Source organism: Pantherophis guttatus, chromosome 9, assembly GCF_059756535.1.
Source record: "Pantherophis guttatus breed Tessera chromosome 9, ASM5975653v1, whole genome shotgun sequence".
NCBI classification, from domain to species: domain Eukaryota; kingdom Metazoa; phylum Chordata; class Lepidosauria; order Squamata; family Colubridae; genus Pantherophis; species Pantherophis guttatus.
The window spans coordinates 26,602,501-26,615,187 of NC_142071.1; the positions used below are offsets into that span (position 1 = coordinate 26,602,501).

At 45.5% G+C, this 12,687-nt stretch overlaps 1 protein-coding gene across 1 annotated transcript in view; it reads left to right on the top strand.

Annotated features, from left to right (window-relative positions):
- LOC117668244 (uncharacterized) overlaps window positions 1–12,687 on the top strand; it is a 167,242-nt gene that overhangs the window by 105,956 nt on the left and 48,599 nt on the right. The window contains exons 45-55 of the mRNA XM_087875571.1: window positions 415–638; window positions 1,621–1,872; window positions 3,572–3,763; window positions 3,890–4,114; window positions 5,408–5,557; window positions 5,675–5,778; window positions 6,307–6,521; window positions 7,482–7,702; window positions 10,325–10,471; window positions 10,705–10,869; window positions 11,800–11,951. Of these exons, the coding sequence (XP_087731697.1) occupies window positions 415–638; window positions 1,621–1,872; window positions 3,572–3,763; window positions 3,890–4,114; window positions 5,408–5,557; window positions 5,675–5,778; window positions 6,307–6,521; window positions 7,482–7,702; window positions 10,325–10,471; window positions 10,705–10,869; window positions 11,800–11,951 (2,047 nt within the window). The remainder of the gene's footprint in view (window positions 1–414; window positions 639–1,620; window positions 1,873–3,571; window positions 3,764–3,889; window positions 4,115–5,407; window positions 5,558–5,674; window positions 5,779–6,306; window positions 6,522–7,481; window positions 7,703–10,324; window positions 10,472–10,704; window positions 10,870–11,799; window positions 11,952–12,687) is intronic.

Genomic DNA, 12,687 nt, shown 5'->3' on the forward strand with positions numbered 1-12,687 from the left:
TCCATCCAGCCACCTCGTTCTTTGCCGTCCCCTTCTTCTTTTGCCCTCAATCATTCCCAGCATTAGGCTCTTCTCCAGTGAGTCCTTCCTTCTCATTAGGTGGCCAAAGTATTTGAGTTTCCTCTTCAGGATCTGGCCTTCTAAAGAGCAGTCAGGGTTGATCTCCTCTAGGACTGACCGGTTGGATCGCCTTGCAGTCCAAGGGACTCGCAGGAATCTTCTCCAGCACCAGAGTTCAAAGGCCTCAATTCTTTGGCGCTCAGCCTTCCTTATGGTCCAACTTTCGCACCCATACCATGCAGGCTTCTATTCTAATGATTCCCAATAAATAAACTGGTCACTCTAGATAATTCCTATCCATAAGGGGAAAAATGAAAATGAAAACAGACTGAACATTGTTGGCTTTATTGACAGGTTCTGTGATTCCAGTTTCCAAACACGAGATCCCAGGAATTCCAGAAGGGCTTCTCCAGGAGTGATCAACCCCATGGACTGTCTGCCTGGATACTACTGTCTGACAGGAACAAAAATGGCTAAGCAATATCCTTGTCCCGCTGGAACCTTCAGTAACCAGACCAGTCTGAGCAGCTTCAGGGAATGTGAGCCGTGTCCTGGGGGCAAATTCTGCGCAAGGCCAGGTAATTTGAGAGGAGACTTGGACTGTGGCCTGCAAAATCTGATTTCATCGAAGGACGTAACTGGGTTTTGTATTTGCAATGTACTACTTTGTTGCAAGCCACATGGGTGGTTTATTAGTGATTCTGTGAGGAAGATGAGGAAGAGGATGATTCTCAATGATAAGTTTGGAGAATATAGTACCTCTGCCTAAGACCTTGAATTCCATTCATTAGTTTAATTCATTCATTAGTTAGATTCCAGTGCACAGTGGGAGATGATATATCTATCTCTATCTCTATCATAACTATCTCTATCTATCTATATATCTCATTTATCTGTATCTTTACCTGGCTCACTTATCTATCTATCTATCTATCTATCTATCTATCTATCTATCTATCTATCTATCTATCCAGCCAGCCAGCCAGCCAGCCAGCCAGCCAGCCAGCCAGCCAGCCAGCCAGCCAGCCAGCCAGCCAGCCATCCATCTATCATCTTCATCTATCTATCTATCTATCTATCTATCTATCTATCTATCTATCTATCTATCATCTATCTATCTATCTATCCATCCATCCATCCATCCATCCATCCATCCATCCATCCATCCATCCATCCATCCATCCATCCATCCATCCATCTATCTATCTATCTATCTATCTATCTATCTATCTATCTATCTATCTATCTATCCATCTATCATTTCTCTTTCCCTCGCTTCCTGCCTCCCATATCTATCCTCTCTCCCCCCCCTCTCTCTATCTGACACACACACACCAGCTTAATCACCACTTCTAACTCCAATTTTGCTTTTACGTCAGCTATTCTGTTTGGGATTAAATCCTTCACTTCTTATCAATAAACACATTTCCTATTGTCGGATATACACCCAGATATACGTTTCCCAGCAGAAACCTCCCTGAATTTCTAGATGCTAGAGGTCTCCTCACTTTGTAAAATTTGGAGCCAACAAATGGTGTTGCCATAAATCTTCTTTTCTAGGTTTAGTGACTCCGAGTGGTCCTTGTTTGCCTGGATACTACTGCATTCTGAAGTCCTGGAGACCTAATCCTGTTCAAGACGAAACTGGAAGTTTATGCCCTGCAGGGCATTTTTGTCCTTTGAGTAGCAACAACCCCATCCCGTGCCCCACAGGAACATTTCTCCCCTTACCTGGCATGTTGTCTCTGAACGCCTGTTTGCCCTGTCCTGGGGGAAGCTTCTGCCAAGGAGAAGGGCTGGCTGCGATTTCTGGTAGGTCCTGTACTTCTTAAATATGCCAGAGGTAAATGTTGGGAAGTGTTCTTGCATGCTGGATGCCAGGTCCATTATTTATTTATTTATTTATTTATTTATTTATTTATTTATTTATTTATTTATTTATTTATTTGTCAAACATGTATAAGATTACAGATATAAGTATAAACATGATTATGAACACATGAGATGGATACAGTAGGACAGGGGACAGTAGGACAGGGACGGTAGGCACGCTGGTGCTCTTATGCACGCCCCTTACAGACCTCTTAGGAATGGGGTGAGGTCAACGGTAGGCAGTCTAAGGTTAAAGTTTTGGGGGTTTGGGGAGGAAACCACAGAGTCAGGTAGTGCATTCCAGGCATGGACCACTCTGTTGCTGAAGTCGTATTTTCTGCAATCGAGTTTGAAGCGGTTTACCTTAAGTATGTATCTATTGTGTGCTTGTGTGTTATTGCAATTGAAGCTGAAGTAGTCGTTGACAGGTAGGAAGTTGTAGCAGATAATTTTGTGTATTGCGCTTAGGTCAGATCGAAGGCGGCGTAGTTCTAAATTGTCTAATCCCAAAATTTCAAGCCTGGTGGCATAAGGGATTCTGCTGTGAGCAGAGGAGTGGAGGACTCTTCTCATGAAATATCTCTGGACTCTCAATTGTATTAATGTCCAATATACAGTGCGGGTTCCAGGCACATGAGCTGTATTTGAGAATTGGTCTGGCAAAGGTTTTGTATGCCTTTTGTAGGCCTCCATGCATGAAGGTCTGATTTATTACTAAATAGGCTCTGTCTTCTTCTCAACTAATGGTTGGCACCTACTTGGAGTTCAGTAAGGGTCAATTCACAGGGTCGGTTGGATTTTGCATAAAAGCAGCTTTCTTTTATGCTTCTGGTCTGTGGATGTCAACCAAGGGAACTCAACACATCAATTTCATGGTTGTTTTCTTAGTGTGAATGTTGCAGACAATCTGTTACTTAAATTAGAAACCTGGGTTTGTTTTTCTGCAACGGATGGTGGAGGAACAGCAAACCCAACACAACAGGAATCCAGCTCTTGATGGGAAATTAAATTCTGAATGTCTACATCTACCTCTCCAACATTCTTCAATTGACCTTCAGCAATTTCCGAATGCCATTCATTCAGTGAAGTAGACATGGAAAATTCAATGTGTTAAGTCTGGACACGAAAAGAGAGGCAGGACAATTGTAGTGAAGTAAAACAACAGTTTATTCAGGCAACAGGAACAACAACAAAAATAAGTACGAACTGAGGACTGCCCGAGGCTGCAGCTCCTTTTACAGGGAGCTGTCCAGCCTGTCAGCCACTGATGCTTGTTCATTTTCCCACCGGGGAAAATGAATCAATGAGTGAAGGCTGATGTAAAACTCACTCCTATTTGCATTTTCAACACCCCTCCCAATGAATGAAGGATGATGTAAGTCTCACTCCTACTTGCATATTCAACACAATGAGTGATTCCAGGCATTTATTGAATGCCTCACCATTGAGCTACACAATAGTTGTGACCTCTACATTCTATATCCACTTTGGACTATCAGGTTTATAAATTGAAACATGAAATCCTTCCAAGGAGGATTAAGATTAGCACCCTCGTTCTGGAAGCAATGAACTTTGTGGTGAATGCAATATGTTGTGAAGATCATCCATTTTGTCATTCTGAAATATTTTGTTTATGCAGGGACGTGTCAGGCTGGTTTCTATTGTGACTTATGCTCTTCACGTCCCGATCAAAACCTCTGCCCCCCTGGATCCTACTGTCCCCAAGGCACTGGGATCCCTATTCCATGCATGCCAGGGACCGTCAATCCCCATAGTGGAAAATGGGATGTCACAGACTGCAAACTGTGTCCAGCTGGGAATTTCTGCAGTGGTATGTGCAAACTTTTCATTTACTGTTTTCAATTGGGGGAAAAGATAATTTTGGTGCACCAGAAGGGATTTTCTTATCGACATAATCCAAATTACGAGTAGATCCTTTTTGCTCTGCTGATTTTAGGGGCAGGAAAGACTGCTCCAGAAGGGAGATGCTCTCCTGGCTACTACTGCCCGCCTGGTCAATTGTCTTCTACTCCATCTTCCCACCGGTGCCCACGTGGATTTTATTGCCTCGAGGGTTCTGTGGATCCAGTCGCTTGTGAAAAGGGAACCTACCAATCGGAAGAAGGGAAGGCATCCTGCAATCCCTGTCCCGCCCGATTCTTTTGTGAGCCCACCAACAACAGTAAGCACAAGGGAAATGCAGTCGTTGGAGGCAAAGACTGACTTTGCACAGAGCTCAGATGCACTGCAACTTCATTTTGGTTGGTCTGATGTTGGCTCAGTGCATTTTCTTAAGCCAAACTTTGCACTTTGTAAATGATGTTTATGGCTTAATGTGATTTATATGCCCAGCCATTGTGTCTGAGTCAACAATCCAGGATTTAGATGAGCCATGCCTTAGGGCAGTGGTGGGTTTCAAAAATTTTTACTACCAGTTCGGTGGGTGTGGCTTGGTGGGTGTGGCATGGCTTGGTAGGCGTGGCTTGGTGGGTGTGGCAGGGGAAAGATACTGCAAAATCCCCATTTCTTCCCGATTAGCTGGGATTTAGGAGGCAGAGAATAGATGGGGCGGGGCCAGTCAGAGGTGGTAATTACCAGTTCTTCGAACTACTCAAAATTTCCGCTACCGGTTCTCCAGAACTGGTCAGAACCTGCTGAAACCCACCTCTGGCTTAGGGTGATGGGCAAACTCAACCAACTGTAGCTTGTGAGCCCTGAGCATACTACATCAGTACATCAAAGGCTGCAATAACATTGAAGATTCATATCATGAGCCCAGAACTCTAACAAAGAAAGAGGAGTGGTTAGAGTGCAGTACTGCAGGCTAGTTTAGCTGATTTCTAGATGCAGTTCAGCAGTTCAAATCTCACCAGCTCAAGGTTGACTCAGCCTTCCATCCTTCCGAGATGGGTAAAATGAGGACCCAGATTGTTGGGGGCAAATAGGCTGACTCTGTAAACCGCTTAGAGAGGGCTATAAAAGCACTATGAATCGGTATATAAGTCTAAGTGCTATTGAAATTTGTATCCATAGGATTTTCGTTCTGAAATAAAGGTAAAGGTTCCCCTCGCACATATGTGCTAGTCGTTCCTGACTCTAGGGGGCGGTGCTCATCTCCGTTTCAAAGCTGACGAGCCAGTGCTGTCCAAAGACGTCTCCGTGGTCATGTGGCCAGCATGACTAAATGCCAAAGGTGCACAGAATGCTGTTATCTTCCCACCAAAGGGGGTCCCTATTTTTCTACTTGCATTTTTTTACCTGCTTTCGAACTGCTAGGTTGGGAGAAGCTGGGACGAGTCACGGGAGCTCACCCCGTTATGCGGCACTAGGGATTCGAACTGCTGAACTGCCTTTCGATCGACAAGCTCAGTGTCTTAGCCACTGAGCCATCACATCCCTTTCGAAATAAAGGTACCTTGTCCTTAAAAGTAAACATTGCTATCAAAAAGCTTTCAAACTGCTCTTCCTTTCTTAGGTGATGGCATCCCAGTTCCTAAGCTCTGTCTTATGGGATATTTTTGCCCACCTGGTACTGCTTCCAGCAGGGAATATCCATGCCCTAGAGGTACCTATGGGCCCAAGGCTGGTGCAGCTGATGAAACTGAATGTGAATCCTGCCCAGCAGGTAAGGGACAGCCTGAATCCAAGCGTAGAAAAGCCTGCCCAGAATTGAAGATGAGAATGTTTTGTTTGCCATTCACATTCTGTGTCTTCTGCTGTTGTCTTTTCTCCCCTATAAAAGGCATGTATTGTTCGTCTCTTGGACTATTTCAGCCAACTGGACTTTGCCACGAAGGCTACTACTGCAGCAAAGGGGCAGTCAGCTCAACTCCCATTAGGCACAGAGTAAGTGGAAGTGACAGAATAATAGAATAATGGAAGGGACCCTGGAGATCTTCTAGTCCAACCCCCTGCTCAAGCAGGAAACCCTATACCAGTGATGCTCAGGGCACATTACTACCGGTTCTGTGGGCGTGGCTTGGTGGGCGTGGTGTGGCTTGGTGGGCGTGGCTTGGTGGGCGGGGCAGGGGAAGGATACTGCAAAATGTCCATTCCCTCCCCACTCCTGGGGGGAAGGATACTGCAAAATCACCATTCCCTCCCCACTCCTGGGAGGAAGGATATTGCAAAACCTCCATTCCCACCCCACTCTGGGGGCCAGCCAGAGGTGGCATTTGCCGGTTCTCCGAACTACTCAAAATTTCCGCTACCGGTTCGCCAGAACCTGTCAGAATCTGCTGAATAGCACCCCTGGTGGTTCCTTGATTAGGGCTGTTGTTTACAATTAATTGTCTGAATTGGTCATTCCTTGATTTTATTTTTAACCAGAGTCTATTGATTTCTCCACTTCCTGTTCCTTTCATCTTTGTACAGGTGGATTCTGCCAGCATGTTGACAGGGAATGACATCTGTCCCAAAGGACATTTCTGCCCACCTGGCACTGGGTTTCCCATCCCTTGCCCACCTGGCTCCTTTTCCCCTATGATTGGCCTGAAAGCTGAGGGTGAATGCCTACCTTGCCCAGCAGGACATATCTGCAGTCAGTCCGGGACATCTGACCTGCTCCAGATGTTACCATGTAATGAAGGGTAAGATCCAGACTTCCAGTTTCTTCCCGGCAGAGAAATGGGGCATCTCAAAATGACTAGGCCATCTTGAGTGTGGCAAGCAGCAAGGCTGGCTGGGGAATTTTGGAAGTTGAAGTTCACACATCTTCCACAGTTGCCAGAGCTGAGAAACACTGAGATAGCATTAAACTTCTTCTCTCTCTCAGGGTGACTGCAACAAAGATATCCAGCCTCTTCTGGAAATCTGTTTTGAATGACCAAAATTGAAGGGAGTTCAGTTTAAAATATTTGAAGATGAAGATTAGAATTAGAATTAAAAAATTTTATTGGCCAAGTGTGATTGAACACACAAGGAATTTGTCTTGGTGCATATCCTCTCAGTGTACATAACAGAAAATAGATGTTCATCAAGAATCATAAGGTACAACACTTAATGATAGTCATAGGGTAAATAATAAGCAATCCGGAAACAATATCAGTATAAATCGTAAGGATACAAGGAACAAAATAACAGTCATACAGCCATAAGTGGAAGGAGATGGGTGGTGGGAACGATGAGAAGATTAATAGTAGTGCAGACTTAGTGAATAGTTTGACAGTGTTGAGGGAATTAGTTGTTTAGCAGAGTGATGGCGTTCAGGAAAAAGCTGTTCTTGTGTCTAATTGTTCTGGTGTGCATTTTGAGGGTAGGAGTTGAAACAGTTTATGTCCAGGATGCAAGGAGTCTGTAAATATTTTCCCAGCCCTCTTTTTGACTCGTGCAGTATACAGGTCTTCAATGGAAGGCAGGTTGGCAGCCATTGTTTTTTCTGCAGTTCTAATTATCTTCTGAAGTCTGTGTCTGTCTTGTTGGGCTGCAGAACCAAACCAGACAGTTATAGAGGTGCAGATGACAGACTCAATAATTCCTCTGTAGAACTTCCCCTTTAAAGTAGATACCATGTTTTTAAAGGTACAACTGCTCCTTTCTTTCATCCACAGGTATGTTTGCTTTGAAGGCAACTCTGTGCCCTGCCCTAATGATGGGATACATGGGTATCGATGCCCTAAAGGCTTCTATTGTCCCCAGGGCACCAGCTCAGAAGTGCCCTGTGAACCTGGGATGTTTAGCCCAACTGATGGAGCCAGTGTCTGCCTCCCTTGCCCTGCAGGAACTGCCTGTCGACGTGCTGCCACAGTGGAACCAGCCATCTGCCCTCGAGGTAATGCAGGCTGGCAAGGAGACTTCATTTGGACTACTGTAATGTTCTCTACATGGGGCTCCCCTTGAAGAGCACCCGGAGGCTCCAACTGGTCCAGAACGTAGCCGCGTGGGTGATTATGGGCGCAGCTCGTTGCGCCCATGTAACACCTCTCCTGTGCGAGCTGCACTGGCTCCCGGTGGTCTTCCGGGTGCGATTCAAGGTGTTAGTCATCACCTTTAAAGCGCTCCATGGCTTAGGACCTGGGTACCTACGAAACCGTCTTTTGCCACCAATAGCCTCCCACCGACCAGTTCGTTCTCACAGGGAGGGACTACTCAGGGTACCGTCAGTCAAATTATGCCGACTGGTGACTCCCAGGGGGAGGGCCTTTTCTGTGAGGGCTCCAACCCTTTGGAATGAACTGCCCCCGGAGATACGGAATATCCCTGATCTCCGTGCTTTCCGCCGTGCCCTCAAGACCCTGATGTTCCAACAGGCGGGGCTAAACATATGAACATGTGAATGTTTTTAAAATGTTATTTAATTCTGGGTTTTATTTAATTGGCCAAACTAAGTAATAATTTTAATTAGCAATTTTATGATGCTTGTGTGTCTATATTTTTCTTGGCTGTACACTGCCTTGAGTCCTACGGGACAAAGGCGGTATAGAAATATAATAAATAAATAAATAAATAAATAAATAAATAAATAAATAAATAAATAAATAAATAAATAAATAAATAAATAAATTTGATATGTAGCATGAGAAACAAAAACTCGGTTGGATGAAGATTAAGGAGGACACCATCTTTTTTTGTTCCCATCAAATGTTCTTCCATGCTATTTATAGCTTCCAATTCACCGGAAGGTATAGTTCTACCGGAACTGGGGTGACCTCTACCCAGAATCTAGTTCTGGATACATCACTTGAAAAAGCGTTCCGTAAAACTGGAATAAAGTCAGAGAAGGACAATGCAGATGATCAGGAGATTAGGCACAAAGATTCAGTTTTGGTCACCACAGTGTAAAAAAGATGTGGAGACTGTAGAAAGAGTACAGAGAAGAGCAACCAAGATGATTAGAAAATTGGAGGCTAAAACAAACGAAGAACACTTGCAGGAATTGGGTATGTCTAGTTTGATGAAAAGAAGGACCAGGGGAGACATGACAGCAGTGTTCCAATATCTCAAGGGCTGCCCCAAAGAAGAGGGAGTCAAGCTATTCTCCAAAGCCCCTGAGGGCAGGACAAGAAGCAATGGGTGGAAACGAATCAAGGAGAGAAGCAACTTAGAACTAAGGAGAAATTTCCTGACAGTGAGAACAATTAATCAGTGGAACAACTTGCCTGCAGAAGTTGTGAATGCTCCAACACTGGAAGTTTTTAAAGAAGATGTTGGATAACCATTTGTCTGAAGTTGTGTAGGGTTTCCTGCCTAAGCAGGGGGTTGGACTAGAAGATCTCCAAGGTCCCTTCCTGCTCAGTTATTCTATTATATTCTAAAATTATCTGCAGAAAACAAAATTAAATTCTATTCTATTCTATTCTATTCTGTTCTGTTCTGTTCTGTTCTGTTCTGTTCCGTTCCGTTCCGTCCCGTCCCGTCCCGTCCCGTCCCGTCCCGTCCCGTCCCGTCCTGTCCTGTCCTATCTACCAGGAAAGACTGAAGGATATTTGTATTCTTGTAAAAAGATGACTTCAGGGATGTCCTGCAGAAATATGTCAAGATCTATTTGGTATTATCTCATGGACAGGCAGGATACAGACAATGTCCTTATGTTATACAAAGGCAGTTTCTATTTCAATGTAAGGTCTCTTTCTCTGAATATGATCAAACATAAGGTGGATTGCCCGCAGATATATTCCTTTGGATTGATCGCTCAGCAGGAAGTGGAATCTGGGGACCCTATTCTAGATTCATCAGGTCCACAGTCTCAACTTCTTTGGAAAATATGGAAAGTCGTTTAAGTATGAAACTTCACAGTTAATGTCATCCATCTTACTTAGATCTGGACTCTGAAGCTAAGCGAGGTCCAATGGAGTTAGTCACAGGTGGGCTGTTGGGGGTTCGCAGGGGTTCGGGAGAACCTTTAGCTAAGATTCTGTGCAGTTTGGAGAACCACCAAATCCCATTCCTGAATGGCCCCTCCCCTCCCAGGCCCGTTTTGGATGCAGGTAAGAGCAGGGCGTGCACGGAGGCTCAGGGAGGGCAAAAAATAGGCCTACTGAAAGGCCTCCAGAGGGCCTCTGGAGCCTGGGGAGGCCATTTTCGCCCTTCCGGAGGCTCGAAAAAAGCCTCTGGATTCTGAGGAGGGCAAAAATCCCCCCTACCGTGGTGCAGGAGACCGACTAGGCCATGCCCACCACGGCCACGCCCACCCAGCAACTGGGCAGACAACCCCTTGCTAAATTTTTTGAAGCCCACCCCTGGAGTTAGTACTTAGAAAACTGCTAAGACATACAGTATATAATGTAAGAACTATGAAGTCAAGGAACATGCCAGAAAATAGTGATTGATGGCTTCTGGAGTGTTGCCAGGGAAACCGTGTAGATGAAGTCATCAGAAATCAAGCTCGGTTCAAAGAACTTATTGACATTTCAAGCATGACCGTAGCCAATTGATTCGGTCTTACTTTTGACAGGGTATTACTGCCCAGCCCAGACAGCCATGCCCATACCATGTCCAGCTGGTTTGTTAAATGCCCTGGAGGGAGCCTCATCCTTCAATGCTTGTAAGCACTGCCCAGTTGGAAGCTACTGCAGGGGTGATGCCAATTGGAAGCCTGACGGTAAGAAACCTTGGCTACCAGCTTCTATCCTATCCTCTGCTTTCTTTACGGAAAATCAAGATCGTCGCTTTGTTTTTGAAGTTGTGGATGTTTATGTTTTGCAAAATGCTTAGACATCTGCGTCTCTGTGTTGAGACTCCCGCAATCTGCATTGCCCCTTCCTGGACCATCTCATGAGCAGTTTACTCATTCTCAAGAGAAGATAAATGTTCTCTTCGTCGTCTCTTTGGCAGGTCTCTGCACTGCTGGGTTTTACTGTGCTGGGGGAGCGTTTGACGCTGTCCCTCAAAGCTCACCTGAGTTTCGACTTAATGGACCTTGCCCCCAAGGGCACTTCTGCCCAGAAGGCACTCCCTCGCCCATCGCCTGTCCAGTGGGCACTCTGAATAACGGGACAGGTGAGTATGGCTTGAAAGGGTTGATTTCAAGGTCAGCTACCAAGGGGTTTCTCCAGCTACAAGGAGCTGAGTTTGCTATCCACAAAAAAAAATGGATGCCAAAGATCATACTAAAGATCCCCTGGAGTGGGGTGGGAATGGAGATTTTGCAGTATGCTTCCCCTGCCACGCCCACCAAGCCACACCACGCCCACCAAGCCACGCCCACAGAACTGGTAGTAAAAAAAAATTGGATTTCACCACTGCTAGAACCCCATGTCATCAATGTGTTCAGTATATTAAAAAAAATATTCTTTAAAGAATGGCTCAACGTTCTCCCTGCTACTTCCCTGATGTAAGCCCTGCTTGCTTAACTTTGTTCTTAACGGTGAAGGCAAAACAAACAGATGTCCTTTGTGCTGAAAATAATTGCTTTGGAGGAGACATTTTAATGGAGGACGATCAAGTACAACCACCTTTCCTATCCCGCTAATCCTAAGGCATCCTATCCTTTATTCCCAGTTGTAATTAACATTAAAAAATTATATTTAAAAGAATAGAAGGTTCTTCTTATGAAAACCACCATCAGCTCACATCTCTTCCTTCGGGTCACTAAGGTTGTGAAGGTTATGCAAATTCGCTCCTGGCTGGTTCTGGAGAAATTTCCGATAGTGGAAATTTTGAGTAGTTCGGAGAACCGGTAGTAAAAATTCTGACTGGCCCCGCCCCCATCTATTCTCTGCCTGTGAAGTCCCAGCTGATTGGGAGGAAATGGGGAGTTTGCAGTAACCTTCCCCTGGAGTGGGGTGGGAATGGAGATTTTACAGTATCCTTCCCCTGCCACACCTACCAAGCCACGCCCACCAAGCCACATCCACAGAACCAGTAGTAAAAAATTTTGAAACCCAGAACTATTCTCCACGAAGAACTGTCCATCTTTTGATCCTACAGGAGGATCCTCTCCAGAATACTGTGTGCCTTGCTACCCAGGATTCTTCTGTGCAGCCATGGGATTGAGGTCACCTACTGGACCTTGTATGGCTGGTTTCTACTGTCCAGCAAACTTCAGTTCCTTCAGCCCGACTGCCTTCCTCTGCCCGGAGGTGTGTTGTATCAACTAAAATATTTGTGTGCTTTACGGTGCAAACATCTGACCTGAAAAGAGTGAGAATTGTGGGGCAGTGAATTAAGCTCAGTGAGTGTATCTTAATAGATGGAATGAAATGTCATGAAATGCCATACGTTCACCACAATGCCCGTCTAAAGGCAGAATAGCATATCCTTAAAGAATTTTGGGGTGTGGTGAGGAAATTTAGCCCTGTGTCATATCAAGCAAGCAGGGAAGGAAGGGAGGCAGGGAGGGAGGGGAGGAGGAGGAGAGAAGGAGGAAAGGAGGAGGAGGAAAGGATGGAAGGAAGGAAAGGAAAGGAAAGGAAGGGAAGGGAAGGGAAGGGAAGGGAAGAGGAAGGGAAGGGAAGAGGAAGGAAGGAAGGAAGGAAGGAAGGAAGAAAGGAAGGAAGGAAGGAAGGAAGGAAGGAAGGAAGGAAGGAAGGAAGGAAGGAAGGAAGGACAGGTGGACAGGAGGAGGAGGAGGAAGAGGAGAAGTGGAGAAAGGGAGGGAGGGAGGGAAGGAAGGAAGGAAGGAAGGAAGGAAGGAAGGAAGGAAGGAAGGAAGGAAGGAAGGAAGGAAGGATGAACAGGCGGACAGGAGGAGGAGGAGAGGAGGAGGAAAGGAAGGAAGGAAGGAAAGGAAGGAAGGAGAGGAGAGGAGGAGAAGAGGAGGAGGAAAGGAAGGAAGGAGAGGAGGAGAACTGGAAGAAGGAAGGAAGAGGAGGAGAA